This window comes from Colletes gigas, unplaced genomic scaffold, assembly GCF_013123115.1.
Source record: "Colletes gigas isolate AHSC1104 unplaced genomic scaffold, ASM1312311v1 Colletes_gigas_Sc00027, whole genome shotgun sequence".
Classification (NCBI taxonomy): domain Eukaryota; kingdom Metazoa; phylum Arthropoda; class Insecta; order Hymenoptera; family Colletidae; genus Colletes; species Colletes gigas.
This window is the reverse complement of record NW_025106656.1, coordinates 1726805-1748342: the sequence shown is the minus strand read 5'-3', so window position 1 is coordinate 1748342 and position 21538 is coordinate 1726805. Positions and strand designations below refer to the sequence as shown.

At 41.9% G+C, this 21538-nt stretch overlaps 1 protein-coding gene across 1 annotated transcript in view; it reads right to left on the bottom strand.

Moving 5' to 3' along the window:
* The window catches only part of LOC122401762 (probable G-protein coupled receptor 158), a 167594-nt gene that overhangs the window by 82416 nt on the left and 63640 nt on the right, over positions 1-21538 (bottom strand). Inside the window, exon 5 of the mRNA XM_043404110.1 lies at positions 1254-1454. Within this exon, the coding sequence (XP_043260045.1) occupies positions 1254-1454 (201 nt within the window). The remainder of the gene's footprint in view (positions 1-1253; positions 1455-21538) is intronic.

The following is a 21538-nucleotide window of genomic DNA, read 5'->3' as shown; positions in this document are numbered from 1 at the left end:
CGGTGCAACGATGTATCCAGAAAATGCCATTGTGCGCGGCTGGAGACGGACAAAGAAAACCGGAAACCGATTCGATCGGATCTAGCAACAGGAGCACTCGTTCCGCGTCATGGAAAGAGTTCCCCGCGCGGTGTCGAGGCCAGCTCTTCGAACCGAAGGTCCCAAAGTACCACTTCCCGTTTTTCGTTGACGGAGAATAGCCTGGCATTACGTCGCTCCATTCAGTCGGACGAACCTCGTCGGCTCCTTTATGCAATTGTGTTTGAAGCTGTAACACGATCACGCCCGCGGAATCGAGCAAACACACTTTGAATCGAACCGACGCCGATGATATCGCGATGTGTATCGTTCATCCTCCGTGTCGTTCCGCAGATAGATTGCACTTGCTCGTCGAAAAGGTTTCAACTTCACAGGTGACTATTCATGACGGGCGATAACCAAGTTCAGGAGTGTTTCATTATTTATTGGCCCAAGGACTCTTCGTCCCTGGTGAAACTAAGAGTGCACGGAGAAGGGGAATATCGATCTATCGAACATGCCCATTCTCGCGGGGGAAAATATTTCTAGAAAATTATTTACGTTCATGGAGCTAAAATTGATATTTCTAGTATATTTCTGGAGTGGTCCGGAAGTGGTACGGAATTAAAACAGCACGCGTATTATCAAAACAATAAATTTATAACTCCCTTGGGTGAAAGATGTCTCCGAAAGCGTTCTCAAGCGGCGTAAAGATCGTCCAAATTATTGCAGTAATGGCTCCATGTACTGTTAATGATGACAATACCTAATTGCTACATATTCTGACGATTATGGGAATTAGAATCGGCGTGGAGGATTACCAACACCGAGAGAGTCAAAATGCTCGTGTATAACGAAGCGGACCGATCGATGAACAAAAATATTTGAAATTCGAACTTCAGTTTTGGAATACCACGTATTATCTTTAACTAATGTAAACGAAAAAAATTGAATAAAATTTGTTAAAATAGGTGATGGAGGGATGAATTAAATTAAATTAATTCTGGATGCTTTGATACCGCGAGTGGATTATGGTCCAGATTGCGACGAGGACTCTTTCGGGTTCAATCTCGTTTCGTCTATCAAGAAGATAGCAGAGAAATTTCTGGTGGACAGACTTAAGACCCCCGCCCGTTTATAAGCGAAGGATTCAGAAGTTCCATCTAGTTGTAAGAAGGATTAACTATGGAAGGGATACAAAGATCCGAAGCATTACAGAACTTTCGTCCACTTACCTTCACGTTCCCGTACTTCCAAGTGAACAAAGCGACGGCCGGCAAACAGGCAATGACACAGCACTCCAGGATCAGGATGGCGGTCCTCATCAGCCAGTTCAAGGACACCACGCATGGCGAATCGTCCTCGCAGAACTCGCAACCCTCGGCGCAGGGAAGACACTCGAAGACGCCATCGACGTCGTACTGGCTTTCCACGCCCTGTCGATCACACGAAATTAACAAGATTAGAAACATTTTCTAAGTAAACAAAGCTAGAACGTAAGCTTTACAAATTCTTGCACCTTAAAATATTAAAGACGAGTACCAGAAATTACCAACGTGATTTCCTTTATACAGATTTTAGAGGCCACAATAAGACGAAAATCAAAGCTAAGGGACAACATTTCGAACTTTCGGAGAATTTCTATATATTCTTCGCCAAAATACGCGTCGTTTGCATTTTGAAACTTTAAAATCGTCCAATCCGTTCAGGAGTTATGATATTTTAAACATACGCATGAAATTTCAGTGAAGCATATCAATGTATGGTCAGACATTGTATTTTCGGTGAGCAATTTTTTTCGCAAAAGTGCGTAGGAATTCGGCGGTATGTCTATTGACCAAAAATGACTATAATTGAGCCCTGCAACCAAACATATTTTTTTTAGTACGATTTGAAATTTTTTAATTTCGCCAAAAAATTCGCACACCTTCCTGAATTTTTTTCTCGAAAGCGCGTAGGATTTCGGGGGTATGTCTATTCACCAAAAATGATTGTAATCGACCCCCGCAACCAAAAATAATTTTTCCAGAATTATTTGAAACTTTTCATCAAAATTCATAAAAAATGATTGGAGACCTCTCACGCTGGTTCCTACCATGGCTATAATAATTAATATTTTTGTACGAAATTTTTAGAAGAAGTAGTTCAAGAAATGTACTTTCGAAAACATTAAACATTTATCAGAAAGAGTTTCATGGTTACGCCCAAGAAATTTTTGAAAATTGGCTTTATTTCCAGCCGTCACAGTATTTCCTCCTCTTAATTCAACCACAGCTTTGCTAGGAAAGAAAGTCGTTCGAAGCGAGCGTTTCTTTTTCTGTTTTATTTTCACCAGTTTCACGCATCCTCAGACCTACCCCACGATCGTCATTTGATCGCAGTTCAATAGCGAAAGCTGAGTCAGCGCGTATTTTGTCTTCTTTGCCAGTGGTTACGTTTTGGCAATATCAATTGGCCTCGAACAGGGTCACCGTTCAGGGCTACCCACGTCATGTCGCGTGAGGCTTTATCTCTCGTCTCTTCGTTTCGTGTTCCCATTACCCTAATGTTATATTTTAAAGACGGAAAGCACAGAACTGCGGGTTACACTCGACTCGCCGGAACACGATTTCCCTTTCCCATTCTCACGCACCTGACAAGGGATCCACTCAATCCTCCTTCGATTTTAACCTACATTTTCAGAACGGTAGATCAAAGTCCCGGTTCCTACGTACGAGTATTATTAGATCGATACGTACGAAACGTCAGATTTTCTGTATTTTCGTATACCAAAAAGAGCAGTTTAAAAGCCTGCCAAGGTCATTGCTTCTACCGTAAATCACGTCAGTTGCAACCTTCGTTTTGCATCGTCACTCGACTCTGTGCCCCACAGAAATCGTGTTTTATCGCCTGTTAAAAATGGTCTTCGTTCTAAATATTTGTACAAATTAAATCCCATATCGCGGCATCTACGTTCCATTAATACCAGTCACATTTTTGTTCGTTTATTTAACCCTCCGTTAGTCTCGCGCGTTCTTACAACGTATTTTCGCGAAACAATTTTTGCACAATTTTTCTTGGTTACGGATACTTTCCTTCCTTTGTGGCTCGCGAAGGAAAAAATGGCTCGCTTTACTGGCATCGTTCGACGTTTCGGAGGCAAGTGCCGCGTTGATCCACGTGCTTCTCTTACCAGAAAGCATGGAAACTTTCCGCACTCAGCTAAATCCGTCGGGACAATATCTTCGTTCTTCCCATAATGCAATATCGGGCATAAGCCTGCTCTTACCAATGAAACCTATGACACATAGCAACTTGATCTCCAGTTATTAGCCAATGACAGATCGCGAGGGCGCGTGATTTATGTCGCGGGTCCATTCAACCCCCCGAATCGACCATAAATTTACTTTTGTTCCTCAGGTTTATTTTGCGCTATATTTGTATTAATAAATAAAATTTGTTTGATTTCTTCGATATCCATTTTGCAACTGTGCGTGTAAAACCTGTGTTTGACAATTATCATATACTGTTTTATATTTTCTCGTTGCTCATGGAAACGTAATATCTGGGCTATTGATCTATAATTTAAAATTTTTTTTCTTTTTTTTTCTTTGTCTAAATAATTCAAAATTAATATGCTTGTTCCTGGAATCGAGTGTTTATTCACGGTGATGAAAAATTTACCGAACTCTTCATCAAACGACGGAAAATCTGGCTGAAGCTCGCTCGGGTCCAGTTTCGTTTCATTAAATCAAGAAATTTGATCGATACGAGCATCCGACCAATATTTATTTTCTCGAAATTTCCCTTCAGTAACTATACATATGCACTCGTTTGTTCTAAAATAGACGAAATTCGATGAATCATTATAAAACTTTCAATCGAATCTCCCCGAGTTCCTGGATGCACTAACGATTGCAGGGTCGCCGGTGACCCCAAGCCATTTTAAGAAAAGAACTCGAGTACGACTGGAAATCGTTAAAGTCCTCTACTTCTCCGTTCTCGTTCTCCGATGGTCGGCTAATGCCATCGCTTCCGGGTAGTAATCGCATAATCCTCGAACACCTATCAGGTTTCGATGCCGTTTGATCCCGTTCCTTGTCGTAATTCAGTTTGCTTGTCGGCTCATTAACGTTCAGCGTCGAAATAGACTCCGGGGAACCGTACATCGTCACGAAACGAAACGAGTTCACCCCCATAACTGGCCAACGATGCAACGACAACTTATCCGAGCGTCGTATCATCGCGTCCTGGGAAATCCAGGCGCCTACAAATCACGACGTCGTAAATCGTATTCACGATCGGACTTAAGTTCCGAGCGGATTTATCGTTCTCACAAATCACGCCCGCCGGCGTTATGGTTTAGGATATTAGAGGCGAGCAACCACGCCCAGCCATAGTCCTCCGTTTCCATGTGTCGCGAATAAACCCTCCGGGCCCGTCTCGTCCAGGGAAAAGTCAGACCCTTTATTTACGAGCCAGGGTACACTCTGATCCGGCAATGAACCGTTTTGATCTCCCAGGGACTGGCAAAAGCGAAATTGTTAGCTCTCACAATGACCGTTAAGGATCAGACCACCGCGATCACGATGCAAGCTCGGATCTCCGAGAAACGGAAGTCGAATCTCTCGCTCTATCGAGGATACATGGGTGAAATTTTAATCATGGATTCTAATTTTTTTAAAGAGTACTCAGTTATAAGTACAAAGCACAGAAAGTATACTTTGTCTGGGAGTAAAAATTTGTAATCCTAACCCTTTCATACGCTGTAACCGAAAGTCAACTTTTTCAGCCCATCAGAGATACGTGAAATTTCAATGGTGGATTCTATTTTTTTAAAGAGTGTTTAATCCGTGGTTGATATTGAAAGTTTGCACGTGGTGTGTCGACTAAAACTAAGCTCGAAGGACCACCCTTTTTCAGGGGACTAAACAAGACAAATTGGTTATTAAAACTCAATAAAACAATACCTACGGCTGAGTCTATAAGCTAGTGTCTCTGCTAAAGACTGTGGGGCGCTGCATCGCTGGCTGTTAGGAACTCGGGAGAATCGTAGGAGGACCAAGTACAAGAACCAAGTGGTCTGCTAATCAAACACAAAGTGACGACATTACGCCATTTTTCCATGGCGTTGGCCTTTTGCACCCCCTTTCACCAACGTTTCCGTGGCGGGGGTGCAACGATGCCAATGTAATTTGACTTCCAATTTTTTTTAAAGAGTATTCATTTCAGTTATAAGTACAAAGCAAAGGAAATATAGTTTGACTTTATAAAACGAAGATTACTTTGATAAACTTTGAGTCGCTTCGAGTAGAAGTAACAATGAGGCTCTTCGAAATCCTGACCTTTTCATAACCTCAGCCGGAGGTAGGTAACAATGGTGGTCATGTTATAAAAATGGCATCACAGTATCGTTAACCTAAACACATTACACTTAAGGGAGATTAGATCGGAAAAATGGGATGGAAATAAAAATAAAAAATAATGTCTTCCCGCGCGGAACCGTAAACTATGCAAACACTCCTCGACGAAGAGAGTGAACGACAAGGAACGATGAGAGCGAACGAAACGAGGCTAGAATAATTGAATTTCGACCTGCTTCCGTTTGGTGGTCTATAACCAATGATGATTATCGCGTTTGGAACGAGCCTTCCTCTGATAAAAACTTAAATGTATGTACTTCCCGTAGCGCGTGCCCTAACAAACTTTCCTTTTAAGAGGCCAACGTTTTATTTGGTATTTAAAAAATATTTACACGTCAAGGTGTAGAGAGAGGACGCGTGAAGAATTTGATTTCGATCGTATTTATGTTATGGTTGCCTGCAACGAATCGAGCCAAGTGCAGATAACAGGTTGTGGTCCAATCTATGGTTTGGCAAATGAAAGAATCGGCTTGGGCAACTCAGGAAATAGGTGACAGGGGGAATCGATTACGGGAAGAGGCTCCAGGAACGGGAGCAGAGCCTCTCTCGGTTCCGTAGCTACTTTCATCGAATTCTGTCGCGCTCTGAACATCAGAGCTGCCTGATGGAGGTAATAAAAGGTGGAAAAGTTTCCCGCAACGGGACAAACGGCGAAAGGTTCGCCCGATCCTTTCGATTGCCGGGCCTTAAACTTCGCCAAATAACTGAAAACGTGTGGCAAAACTTTCATTCTAGACTGGAATTTCGAAACAACTCCCGGGGCCGAACAAATTTAACTTTTTCAGGAAATATCGCGTTTAATTTCAAAATGGGATGCTCCTTTCCCCCGGCTCAAATTAAAATACGTAATTAAAAGTACATTTAGAAATTTGAAAAACTCATAAAGTTACGATTATAAAAACGCAAACTGGGACATCACCTACCGAGTTGTCGACAACTTTATACTTTTTATACCCTCAGAGTGGTTTTTAAGGGTTGAGTAAGTTTGAGTAATCTAAAAAAAAGTGTTCGAGGAAACATACCACGCATATTCCGCTGGCCAAACACAACGAACACTCTTAACTTGTCTTTTGGTTGAGTAACCACCTCATCATGAAGAATCGAACTTGTAAATTGAACGGAAGAAACAGTCCTTCTAGTAACACACTAAGTACAGTCCACTCGTTGTTAAATAAAGTTCTCCACGAAATCACAATCATTCCATCATATTTCATTCCAATCCCGCCCGCGTATATTCGAGCTCGAACAAAAAGTACGATTGCACTTTGCAACGCGTAGAAAAATACCAATATAATAGAGTGCAAAGTTTGCAGCATTGTTTTCTAACTTCGCGCGGAATGGAGTTACATCGAGTCTCAGCTGCTAGATACACTCAGCATAATAGCAATATTTTGTTAACCATTCCCGAGTTATGTAAAATTAGACTTACGCAAAGAGTTTCGAAGCATATCTCTTACGAAAGAGACTCCATTATCTAGATAGACTTCATCGTTTGCAATCCCACGTAACTATAAAAATGAATCATTTTCCTCTTCACTCTCGACTTTCGTTCAGACAGTCAACCGATATTGCGATTTCTGAGGAACGAAAGGATAACGCAAGCGGTCGATAGCGAAACGGAGTTGTTTCGATGGTACACGCGACGCTCATTGGCCCCCATCGTTGACCAGTTTATTTCACTTTACCATGGTTCCTTGCCTGCGGTTCGCGGTGGTTCCGTGCTGTCCCACTGGCTAATTGCGCCAGGTTTCATCGATCACCGGAAGAATCTCGCCGGTGGATCCCGCGGGCGAACTGGGAATTTAGAAAACGGCCCTTCCGTTTCCGTTTCGCCCGGGCGTCTCTAACGAGCCGTTTCCGTAATCGCTCCCCTATTCGTTTCTTCCGTCCACCGTTCCACCGGAAGCTCGACGCTTTTTGAGACGTCGATCGCAGCATCATAAATCACCCCCGCTTCCGCGGCTTCTGTTTTGTTCTTGCCCTTCGTTGTTCTGCTCCCGTTTTTATCTCCTCGTCCTTTTTGCGGGTTGCTCCGTTGTTCCAACGATCCTTTCAAAGATTTATTCCGCTCCCGTTACTTTCCTCCCTTCGGTCGTTTTCTCGCCTAAGTGACACGGCCCAAAAAATTATCAGCTCGCGAACTCTCGTGTGTACACTTTATACGATTTTCCCCGATAGAAACAAACCAGAACATTGTAATATTTGACGTGGGTAAAATTGTTCGAATAATATGAATCGAGCGTCTTTCTACTGAAAATCATCTTTCGATCGCGTTTGGCGTCGTCAGTTCTCGCGGCGAACTTACAGGAAAATATTTCTTCCGGTTGAAAATACGATTTATTATTAGACAATATGCCAAAATAGGAACGAATCAGAACATTGTAATATTTAATCTAGGTAAAATTGTTCGAACAATATGAATCGAGCGTCTTTCTACTGAAAATCATCTTTCGATCGCGTTTGGCGTCGTCAATTCTCGCGGCGAACTTACAGGAAAATATTTTGTCCGGTTGAAAATTCGATTTATTATTATGCAATATGCCAAAATAGGAACGAATCAGAACATTGTAATATTTAATCTAGGTAAAATTGTTCGAACAATATGAATCGAGCGTCTTTCTACTGAAAATCATCTTTCGATCGCGTTTGGCGTCGTCAGTTCTCGCGGCGAACTTACAGGAAAATATTTCTTCCGGTTGAAAATACGATTTATTGGTCTATAATCGGCTTTGGAAACTCTTTGACAGGTAATATGCGGCTCTAGCCGTTCGTGGATAACAGGTTTTCAAACATTGAAAATCGAGTTTCACGCAAATTGCACTTCAGCCCGTGATTCCCGATCTCGTCAGGATCAACGATCGAGCACTAATCAGGAACCAATCAGCGCAAGCACAGCCCGCATGTTGGGTTGCGTTGAACTTCGCCCGAATGTCTCGTCTAATCAGAAATGACACGCTGTCAGAGAAGACGGACAGCCAGCTAGCAATATCGATGATCCTCCGTTTCTCGACGAGCTACGAATACGCTTCAATCTCGTCAATCTTGAACCGATACAAATTTCACGTCCCTCCAGGATAAAGTAGCATTCTCGACAGTTGCATCCGCGTGTATTTTTCCGGGAGAAACCTAATCGTTCTACACGCACGAAATATTATTTTCGTGCCCCCGCGGAGACCGATTTTTATTGTATTCAGTTAAAAAATCGAACTGTTTCACATTTTCCCGAACGTGTACACTTTTCAAATTTTATTTAAATATTCGGCGAAGTTGACAGAGTTATATGACGAGGAGACGGAGCGTCGCTGGATGGAGCTCCTTTATCTTCTGACCCTTGAGGCATGCGTGCTTATCAGGTCGTTGGGTAGAATAAGGAATGAGACGACTATAAATCTTCCTCGTATGGTTTATTGCCGAAAGCGCATCCGAGATGGACAAAATTCTTATCTAATAATTCCCTTCGTTCTCGTAACGGTTCTCCCAAAATAATTTGTTTCGCGCGGAAAGATTAGCCTCCCTGGGCCGTTTAATTTTAAACGAAAAAGGGAAGTTATCATCGCTGGCTTCTCGAGGAAAGCAGCTTGTGGTACTTTATACAGTTATGTGTATAGCTCAACAAGTGCAATAAAATCCCTGGAGTGGTGACTCGAGGAGGAATAAGTGGTAGGGATGATACCAGGCAGCAAGGCAATCGCTTAGGTCAATGTTTTTCAAACTGCTGTTTGCAGATGAAGTAAATGTTGATTTTGCTATTGGCAAAAGCAGAATTTCATCAACAGTTACAATGTATTTTTCTAAGGCTCGCAAAACTTGCAAATTAACGCCGAAAATCGATTTTTACGCGGCCAGTTTGTCGAATGTTTTCGTACGTTGTATCCAGGCTCGCGGGACAGTTACGAAACTCGGTTAAGAAAACTCGAATAACCACGAAACGTCAATAATTGCCGCCATTGGTATCGTAATTTTGAAACACGCGCTGCGTTCTCCGAACAAATATCGAACGTAATTGCTTGGTAATTATAAAGTTGGACATCAATGAACATCGATAATGAGTCAGAAAAATTTGTACATGTGATGAACTCTTAGTTCGATCCACAAATATTATTTAGAATATGGAGATCTATGTGTCGTCGAAAATTGTATCTCAATTTTTTTCCTTTGAACTGAGTTCCATTTCTCGCGTAAGAGGTTATACAAACACGTAAACGCAATCCAATTTGCAAAATGAATAAAAACAACTGACAATGTTTGCCATTTGCATGCAAATAGAGAGAGGATTAAGCCACGCGACGAGCGGACGTAACCTGTTTACATAGTTGCTAATAAAAACTGAAGCAAAATTATTCTCGAAATTTTATCGTCGAGCCTCGTAACACATTTAGTGCGATATAAAATATCAAGCACGCGATGAAAGGGCTCGGGCGCTTTGCATACAACAATTTACAAGTTAAAACGGACTCGTGTTTATAGCCAATAATCACTTACTCAGCCATAAGATAATTTGAATTATTCACACTCTTGTGCAAGTGATCGTTAAACGAATCGTTACAATTATTGCTGCTATTCTTTGCTTGTATTATGTCGCCAAATATTTACGAATTTGAAGCGTTTAGTATGGCGTATGGGTGCAACATTTCGTTTCAGATTCGACGGCAAAATAGCCGATAATCGATTATCGTTTATGTTGAATATTGTTTCGCGAATCCAATTACATTGTTACAGAAACAAGGGCTCTCTTTTCGGGAGGATCGACGCGAAATTATATTCGCCGTGTATTTACCTAACGAGAGAACACGTTGATTTTGATAGAACTACGCAGGTTCATGGAAGAGCCAAAAGTTGAGACACGTGTTTGTGTTTTAGTCGCGGTAACTCAGCTTTAAGAGAGTGAAAGCAAACACCGAAACTTCGCTGCTCTGACGTTGTATTCGCAACTATTGGAAATTCGGGAGGGTTTTATTTACTTTACACTTTGCCATTTTCATCGGTACATACCGTGTGATAGCAACAGAATCGGAAAAAAGAAATCACGTTTTTAATATCGAGGGGAGCCTAAATTTGATTCAAAACCGATCAGAAATGATAGATTACATTTTTCAGTAGTAAATATACTATACTATTCGTCTGACTTCATATGCTTCGTAGTACTTGTCCGACTAAAATTTTTTCGTACTACTTGTCAGACTCGTAACTGGTTTTACTACTTACATCCGACTACAAACGACTGAGTCTCTATTCTACTTTCTCCAGAGAGGTCATCTACTGTGATATAAATGATCTATGAATCATTCGATGACAAAGATCGAATGGGTCGACAGTGACCCACCTTCAGCGACGTTTTAATAACGCGTACGAACGGATTAACGGAGATACACAATACCTGGCGACAATGTGGAGGGCAACGTGAGGGAAAGTGTGGCCCCTGTCGATATCCAGTTCCGCGCGAAAGAGCGAACAGACAGACAGGCAAAGCGGTCGCGTGGCGTACGGGGTGGTCGAGAAAAACCGGTCGGTCGAGATTGGTCTCTCGCGAGACAATTTCACGCGTCGACGATGAAAAATGAAAAGGCGATGATTAAACTCGGGCGACCAGCGAAGAATCGCTCGAGTTCCCCGGTCCAGTGTCAGTCTACTCGACCTTTGGACTTCCGGCACTCCGTGCCAATAGTCTGTGGAAGACGTAATATTTGTTACGTTGGCCGGCTGCCAGGAAACATTGCGTCACGGCTCGGTCGGTGGGACGCGGTAAAAATTGTCGTTTCGCGCTGTAAATTTTTTGTTACCGTCGTTACGCTACTTGGAAATTAATTACGATCTCCGCGGAGCTATGTAAACGAGACAATTTGCTAATACGTGGATCGTTTCATCGCGTAACAGTTTCTGTTCTCGGTAATTAGCGTCCCGTTTTTTAATCGATCGAGATATTGTTATTGATGTTATTCGGAGACAGCATTCTTCTATGGAAAAACTCTTGCGATGTTTAATTACTGAGATCGTAGGGAAGAACGATGTATTTGGTTCTCATTTTGCTTCGGACAATATTAGAATTTTAATCGAGCGTTTTTCATTTCCCTGAGAGTTTCTTGGAACCAGAGCTGTTCCGAACTAATGTAGCGAAAACTTTTGCGACGTTGCAAGTTTGGGAGAGCCTTCGACCTCGACAGATATTTGCACGATAGGTTTCTTCGTAGTCGACGAGTATACGGCCGAGATGACTGATCCATGTGGGATCAGCCGACTTATCGGATACCAAATGAGTGTTGTATCCCTGTGATTAGCGATTCCAGGAGAAACTCATCGCTGTGCATCGATGTGTGTCAATAGATAATCAGGCCCGTATGAAATGGGTCGCTAAACACGAGCCGAATGTAATGCGAGGTCCTAGGAAGCTCGATCATACTGCTTAGTTATCACTTTCGAATTATTGCATAACACAATGCAAACCGATACAATTACGCAATCGACCCGTACGAACCTTAAGTGGACAAAGCAAATTGATCGGGAATTTACTATGACGAATCGATGTCTATACGTTATTTTGCATTCAGTTTTCGGTGCAAAGGTGTAGCACTGCTATAGTTATTAACATAAAAGATAGTTTCGTTGGTAAGATGTTTATCTTCCAGGATTAGATATTGAAGCGGGATGGTAAATGAAGCAGCAGAATATTCGTCTCGTGTGTCATTATGGACTCGAGCCATGATCTCGTACAATGTTTCCCAAAGGAACTACGCTGTTACAGATGCTAACACTTCCACGAGAACTCCAGTTGTTCGTTGTTGTTCGCGGACGGTTTGGTGTTGTAAGGGTTTAATATAACTGGGTGCTACATAGTGGTTAAAACATCTTAGGTGTCATGCATTTATGCAGCGTTGTCCACGTATTCTAATCGAAATAAATGTAAACGCGACGAGTAGTAGTGAAATTAGACTTTAGTTTCGTAATATATTTGTGGAACGTCGAAAGATATTATTTTTTATAATACGCAGAGAATGGAAATTGGTCTGATTTGTTTTAAATTAATTCAACAGGTCTTCAGCGATTCAACTTGTATAGAGTTTCGTTAAAATCGAGAATTGGAGTCAATGACTAGACAGCCCCCGATGTAACTACCACGTAACGATTTTCAGCAAATGCACCGAATGACGATCACGGTTTTTCGAACCGTCAGTTTGTTCCTTATCATTGGGCTCACGAGGGTAACCTGTGTGTTTCTCATTCAGGAATAACTCGACCTCCGGGGATTGCAATTTAAACGGAATCCAATTCCAATCTCGGACACTCGCATCTCTGAAAGCAACGTACGGCGCGTTCTCTGTAATTACGATCACAAAAGCCGAATGTTCACTTTCGAACCTCAACGACAGCCATTCATTTATTTACCAGTAGCCCGGAGAAATCCTATTTCGACGAAAGGGGCTTTAGTTCCGCGAAGGTGGCGATTCTCATTTATAGATCGCGCAAGCCCGCGAAATACTATTTTCAATGGAAAGCTCGTTGACCGGAGTAGAAATTTCCATTACAGCCCCATCGATCCAATAGTGTTTTCGAGTTGCCTGCACGAATGTACGCGCACGTTGAAACCCGATGGTAGACGCAGTGCTTGAAAAGGGGCGCGGGGGAGGGCGAGGGATGAACGTTACAAGTAGGTTAAACGGAAGTTGATGGAAAAACGAATCATGACGCGAATGAGGGACACCGTGCACTGAGTGCTTCGAGAAAGTTCATCGAAATTTTTATTGCTTATTTCAATCACTCTTTTCGGTAGACTTTTGACTAGAGCTTCCTCGCTGCTTGTAGAACCAAGCTTGTATTTCTTCCAATTTCTACGACCAGATAACGATTCGACGTTCGCAAAATAAGAATCTGTTTATTAATTAGAATTTTTATTTTGATGTTATTTGCGAAATTGTTTTGATTTGCAGCAACCCTCACGTGGCAAGACCTGGTAATCGGTGTCACGAGGGTCGTTCAATAAGTCCTTAGAAAAAGATAGAGAAACAAATTATTCCAGGTAGATTTTTTTTTTATTTTTCTACGTAATCCCCTTTTAGCTCTATACACTTTCCCAAGGGCTTCTCCAACTTTTTTAAGCCATCTAAAAAGTAAGATTTCGGAAGGTACTCGAAATAGACATCTGTTTGGGCGGTGACCTCGTTCGGCGTGAACCGTTGTTCGCAGAGCCATTTTTTAAGTTTGGAAATAAAAAGAGTCACTGGGAGCCAAATCCGTTGAATACGGTGATTTAATTCCATGATTTTGGCCATTGGAACTGCACAGATGTGCACCCGTGCATCGTTTTGATGTGTGGCGTCGCCTCCCATGCTCGCCACCAGAGGGGTCACGCTCTCACAAGCGCTCGACTTTTCTGTCCTCCTACGATTCTCACGAGTTCCACACCACAGCGCCACAGATGCAAGAAAAAGTTTCTTGCTCCGATCGACAATAAAAATGAAACCATGTGCTGGATATAACTGAGACTTTGACAGCTGCCTAGTGAGTCATGATGCTTACTAAAGACAAACCATTTCCAATACTACGAGCGCCAACACTTGGATTTTCTAAGGACTTATCGAACGACCCTTGTACCCACGATGAAAAGTTCTCGTTCGTGAGTAACACCGAGCTAATAGCTACGAACTTCGAATTGTTTCTTAAGATACAAGAGAAAATTATACTGACTAAAAATTGATCTAAATTCATGGCTTTACATCTAAATAATCGCTGTCATAATTAGTTTCACCTTCGCTGTGGCGTTCTTACGGGTTTATAAAATTATTACCTTCTTCTTTACTTATTTCTCAAAGCTGATTGGAAGATATCTATGGCTTATATATTTAGCTGTTTCACGAGCAACCCGATCTTCGATGGAAAGTTACATTCCATATTGCGCGAGGAGAGTCATAATCCGCTTATAATAGTCTGTCGAAACAAAGAGTAAGCGTAACAACAGAGCCCCGTTTCTAATTGTTCTTCACGTTTTCGCCGAAAACTTTTAAGGCCTTTCCTTCTGGCTTCCGGAACTTTAAGCCACCGATCAACGGTAAAATCACGTGAAACACTGTTTGCGTATCAGAAGACTGAAACTTTATCCGCGGTGAAGAGCCCTGTCAACCATAATATAGTTGTCGACGTGTTAACAGTTTCATAACTGCATAGTTTCACCGTGCTCGTAGGGATTTTGGATTTTGGATTTTTGCCGAACAGTATGCGTCGCTCGCGGCTCGCGCGTAACAGCCTCAATAAACAATCCATTTACGCCGTGTCGACCGACAGCGACGGTCATTGTTGCCTTTTGTTCAAATATTTGTAACGTGTAGCCACTATGACGGAAATCACGCAGACAACCATGATTGGCACCGACGTTCTGAGGCACAGAACGCGTTCGTGCGGTAATAAAAGGTAACCGATACCATTGAAGATCAACAAATGTACAAATTCAAGGGACTTTCATAACTTCAATAGAAAGCAAAAAGTTAATAAAATTCCTGTATTTATTTACCGTAGTAGCTTTCGCGATACTTGCTACGCACCGCAATTAAGCCGACTACACTAATCACTCTGTGGTCTCGATATCCCTCGCGTTATAATTAGACTGCGGATCTTTATGCAAATTCACATTTTTATTAATAGAATTAATAAAACGGAAGCTTCGCAGAGGGCTGTCTCAACCCCTAAATATAATAATTTGTATCTTACTTTAAGTATTTCTTATATTTTTGCATGTTAAATGCGTTCTGTAGTTTTTTGAGGATTAAAATTTCCCATAAATACATAAACATCCGCAGTCTAGTTATAATCGTCGTTCAACCCACGGTTCTCACTTTGTTTACCACCTAACAATTAACCCGTTCGCTCTAAAGAACACCTTATCTGGCGTTAACTCGACTGTAGCTGTCGATCATAAGTTGATGATTACTCAAATTCGTGTGTTTGTTTTTCCTGTTGTGCTCGTAACTTTAATCGTATATCTGTTTTGTTTCAACGCTCTGACGGGTGTCTCCGCGTGCTTCGTCGGTTTCCCCGACGTCGAGATCCAGGAATCCCCTTTATTATGAGACATCGCGACTAGAGTTGCGGTCAGAGTTCCTCTTTGAACATGTTTCTGCCGCTACCCGTCGTGTTCATCGTCGTTCCACGTTGCGCGTTGCGTGAAATTTACAATTTACCTACCCGCGAACAACCGAACGAAAACCATAACCCGTTTGAAAGGGTCGAAAAGAATTAAAACGATATTAAAGTTTCATGTATCGCGGAATGAAAGCTTAGACGTGGGGGAATTAAAAGAATAAATTAAAAGCAAAGGTAAAAGTACCGCGATTTTCTCGTAAAAACGACCAGGTCCACCGGAGAAACAATGGCGATCCTACATTGTTTCTCCGTCTGCGATAAAACATGAAACTTGTTGAAAAAACGGATCGAAGACCGTCCCGTAAAATTAATTTTACTCCGTCTACGTGGCTCTGCAAGTGAATGCGCGCCGGTGTTAACAGCCATGGGGATAAAATTTAATTTAGTAGGCTCCCACGTCCCCGCGATAACATGATACCTTCTCAGCCAGTGAATTAAAACTGCCTTGTTTCCTTTACGCCACGGCTTATCGCGTTTCATCGACGGAAGCGAAAGAAAACCCGACATTTTTCAACCCGAAGAAGATAAACGTCGCGCGAACAATTTCTACTTCACACCACCAGCTACGATATTAAAATTCTAATAAGTGGTTAGTACTTCTGCATCGATATGTGCATTAAAAAATATATGATACTGTAGCGGCTAGCTAGCGCTACAAATGAAACATTTGACGTACAAACGGCTAGCATGGTTTACGACAAGCATTGCCAAAAAGACCACTTTTGAGGAAGCCATTTTCTCCGTATTTATAACGAGGCATGTTCGAAAGTTTCCGACGGCCTCAATGGCGAATTGCACATGTCATAAACCATGCATTGCCAAACTTCCATCAGCAAAAGTACATCCCCACCACGACACACCCGAAAGCCTTCCCGAAAAAGCGCGCCAAAGGCGCAAGGAATAAGCGGTAACGCGTCGGAGTTAACCAATTAAATTTGTGGCGTCGCCTCCCACACTCGCCACCAGAGGGGTCGCGCTCTCACAAGCGCTCGACCGACTCACAATGGGGCCATTGCATGCCAAACGCGGCAAAAAGTGGTTTTATACAAATATACCCACAATGAAATAATGATTCACTAATAGTTAATGGGACACATGGGCCATGATTTAGTGTAATTTTTTTTATGATTCATCGTTTATTGTTGCTTTGATTCTTCAAAGTAAATGATGAGTAATTGAATTAAATGTACTTAGTACGTATTTAAATTACACCAAAGTACACTTTTATATCTCCAACATTTTTTGAGTTATAATTAATTATGAATGCAGTGTGATTCACCCTAAATGTCACCCTATTAAAATGAAACTTTTGCTACGAAAACTGTATTAACAAACTATATAGAAGATGAAGAAAAATGGCGAAATTCAAACATACATTCCTCGAACGACTTCCCAATATCCCAGTCGCCTAAGGCAGGGCCTGCTGGAAAGCCTTACTGATGAGTCCACTACGCTACGACTTCCAGCGACAAGCACCAACAGGCTTTTGTATAATAAAGAACACTAGACGAACTTATCGAGTTTTCAATATCTTATATATACCCCGACACGCAATCCTTCTAATCCTATTTTTAAAATATGGTAAACTAGCATCAGATTGTTTTATCTAAAATATTTCCCCCTAAGAATAACTTCCTGAGAACTTTGAGTTAGGTCAGCTTTCTCCATAGAATGGTCCAGCCATAATGCTTTGAATGGCAATCGACGCATTGCAAGCCCATTAGTCCACACGCAGCGACAAAGGGAACTTTAATTTATGGATGGGCTCCATTGAAAACTAAAGGACTCTCGCGCAACGCCTGCTTGAGCCTGCACACAGGACGAAAGCACCAAACTCGTAGACGTTGCACAAATTCGGAAAACGCCCTAAACTTCGTCCCTGATAAATTTCTGCCCCCCCCGTCTGCGAGCTAAATTTCTTAGGAAGCATCTGGGAGAAACGCCGCTTGGAAGACGAATTCGTTTCGAAAAGTTTGAACAGGCCAAGCTTAGAAGCACGTTATCAACGTCGAATTGTTTCAGTCTAACCGTCGTTTAGCTCTGAATTTCATTTTGAACGTCAAACGGAATATTTTCAAAAATGTTATCGAAGTTGAAATATTCTCTTTGATATTTTCGTCGAACATTCCACGAATACAAAAGTCGGATTTGCCAGCATTTGTTCACCGAAAATGAACGCATTTCAATTGTTCGAATTCCCAACGTATGGAGCTTAAAATGTTTAAAAAAAAACTGTTCGAAATTATTCAAGTTGCAAGATTTATTCAACATTTTGCAGCGCGTATTTGATATCTCTTTGAACACACGCGGGAAATCAAAGGACGAAGAGATTAATTTGTTCATTACGACATCGGCAAACATTAATTTCACATTTTGATACTCGATACTCGTGCACAGAATGTGTTGTCTCTATCTGCTGATGCACACTCATCGGGACACGAATTTATAGAATCAATTTTCGTCGACGGATTCAGTTCTCCGATGAGTGATTAGGTTTCGTTCGAATTGTTTAAAATCGAGAGCTGTATGCTGTCTTTCCTTGAAAGACCGCGAACGTGTCCAAGTCTTAGCGTTCAAATTATCGTTCCAAAAAGTCTCCGAGTGTCTCTGCGTAAGAACTTTAATCCCTCAAAATGGCAGCCCGCGCTATGGTCGAAACGATAAATAATCACCCGTATCCCTCCAAGTGACGAGAATTAATGCAGTTAGATTTAACTCCCTCGGTCCAAGAATTCTCAAGCGTTCGCAAACTGAATCCCTCCCCCCACCGTACAGAGTAATGTCATTTTCGCCCCGGCACAAAAGAAAACAAAATTACCGCCCCGCTGCGAAATTAGCATACAAGCGAACAAAGACTTCCGGGAGGAGAGGGGGTGGAGGGTTAGTGGCGAACTTCTCAGCGCGATTTCATTCGTCGTTGCGTGCCGCATATTAAAACCGACGCCCCCGCGGAACCGTGATTGCCATTTTGCTTGGCGAGCCATCGAAAGGTTAATCCTTCACCGGCTGTCGCGGGAATATTATTTACCGCCAAGGACGAACGGTAATGCTCGCCTTTTGTACGAATGCATGTTCAGCGAGTCATTTATCAACGGCGGGGCGCGGGCCCATCGGGACAAGCCGCTGCAATTTTGGCCTGAGCTGAACGTCATATTGCGTGAAGCCGCGGCCTGATCTCTCCGGTGACATTAATTCCCTTTGATCCAGTTACATCGGTCGTTTACTTCGTAGATCCTGTGAATTAATCGTGCCAATGAAGCCACCGTCTCGATTCCAACGCTCCACGAATTGATCCGACAAAGGCATTCGTCGGAATGGACTGCTCAAAACAGTCTCTCCAGAGTCACAGAATCCCATTGCCGATGCTATTTCGGTTAAAATCGATTCACGCGTTTACCTATTTAGTATGTAATCTCTAGATTTAATGGCGAAACAATTTTCTTCGTATCCGTCGCGGTTCCTTCCGTTTCGTACAATTGAAATTTTGCTCGAAGCGGTTCGCGCGTGGAACACAAGTCAAATAGCAAAATTAATGCACCTCCTTTCGCGAATATTTGCTATGCTCTTACAACGTAGGCCACTTCAATTACGCTGGCCAGTGGCTATAAATTTAATTTCTACGAGCTGGCCGAAACTTCGCACAAAGTGCACGCCATTGAACCGTGATCAACGTTAAACTTGTCAGCCAGCAAACGGCCAGAAATATCCTTTCAGTGTTCCGCAACGAGGAAGGTTTAAACGACGCCATTGAATTCGAGCGATACCGGTGGAACTTTCGACATCGATTCGGGGGTGTTTAACCATGCTCGACGTTGACTATCGCGAAATTGATTTATGGTGAGGTTGCTTTCCAGTCTCCTGGCAAGAAAAGGGATACGTATGAATATTCCGCGACCTGGAAATAATGGCACGCTCCCCGTAATTTCTACAAGATTTTTACTTCGCGGTGTCTGACGTTGACAAATTATCGCGGGAGCTATCTTTAAATCTGCACGGGGAAAGCTGAGATACGATACGGCACGACGTTAACAGTCGCCGGCGGATCCGCGAGGAGCCGATTTACTTTTTAGCCTCGACTAATTTTATAGAGGACCCCGCACAGATCTTATGGAAAATGGCCGCCGGTTAAATTAGCAGAACTTTTGATACGATGTAGTTCATTATGTCTTGATGAAAAGTTCCAATGGGCCCGAGCTCGTAAATTGAACAGTTTCCGAGATACGGGGGATCAAAAGTCAATAATAGTGATCCTTATTCTAGACTACCATGTTTGAGCATATTTGGGTGTGAGAAGCACTGTTGTACACTGTCCATTTATTTGGCCCCTTAAAATTCAATACTGGTACTGTGGGCCCTTAAATATTACCCCTTGACCCCCTGACACTCTGCTGCACAAAGATGATGACGATGAATTACAGATTGACACTTCGTTGGTAGATAACAGCCTTAGAGGACTAAAAGTTCTTATTTCTCACGTTCCCGAAAATGAACGGGAACTAGAAGAGGAAGTAATAAATGGTTACTACTGCACCTGTCAATCTGGTACCAAAACATTGGGTACATGCACACATATTGCAAGTGTTTTAAGGTTTTTAGAGTTTGCTCGTCATCAAAGGCACGCCAAATATTCGGATGGCAAACTTCTAAATACGACCAGAGACCGATATGAATGTTCAAATTTAGGATTTGCTGGTCATCAAAGGCATGCCAAATATTCGGATGGCAAACTTCTAAATACGACCAGAGACCAATATGAATGTTCAAATTCTTATGGCTGAATAGAGAGAACTATAAAAACGGCCCTTTTCGGGGCCACATGATGTGCAAAATCCGATCGAGCAACCTCTTCGTGGTGCACACTGGGTAATGCTAATGTCGATGGTGCTTCATGTTTTTACATTGAAAAAGAGAACCATTTTTTACCTTTTTGAAGTTTTTTTATTTTGACTCCTCAATGGGAGTCAGAGGGTCGGGGGGTCAAGGGATAATATTTAAGGGCCCACAGTACTACTATTGAGTTTTAAGGGGTTAAGTAAATAGACAGTGTACAACAGTGCTTCTTACACACTATTATTGACTTTTGATCCCCTATATCTCAGAAACTGTTCAATTTACGAGCTTGGGCCCATTTGGAACTTTTCATCAAGACATCACAAACTATCAAAAGTTCAGCTAATTTAACCGGGGGCCATTTTCTATAAAATCTGTGCGGGACCGTTTGCAAGGTTGTCGAAAACGACATGGTTTTCTAATCATCTTCTAATAGAGACTTATACTTAAGGAGGTATTAGTAACACGTTTGAGGAATCGAAACGTTTAAAAAATTAACTCTCAATAATCCGGGTCCTTTGCAAGGTTGTCGAAAACGATATGGTTTTCTAATCATCTTCTAACAGAGACTTACACTTAAGGAGGTATTAGTAGCACGTTCGAAGAATAGAAACGTTTTAAAAATTAACTCTCAATAATCGGGGTCCTTTGCAAGGTTGTCGAAAACGATATGGTTTTCTAATCATCTTCTAATAGAGACTTACACTTAAGGAGGTATTAATAACACGTTTGAGGAATCGAAACGTTTAAAAAATTAACTCTCAATAATCGGAGTCCTTTGCAAGGTTGTCGAAAACGATATGGTTTTCTAATCATCTTCTAACAGAGACTTACACTTAAGGAGGTATTAATAACACGCTTAAGGAATCGAAACGTTTCAAAAATTATCTCTGAATAATCCGGGTCCTTTGCAAGATTGTCGAAAACGACATGGTTTTCTAATCATCTTCTAACAGAGACTTATACTTAAGGAGATATTAGTAACACGTTTGAGGAATCGAAACGTTTAAAAAATTAACTCTCAATAATCGGAGTCCTTTGCAAGGTTGTCGAAAACGACATGGTTTTCTAATCATCTTCTAATAGAGACTTACACTTAAGGAGATATTAATAACACGTTTGAGGAATCGAAACGTTTAAAAAATTAACTCTCAATAATC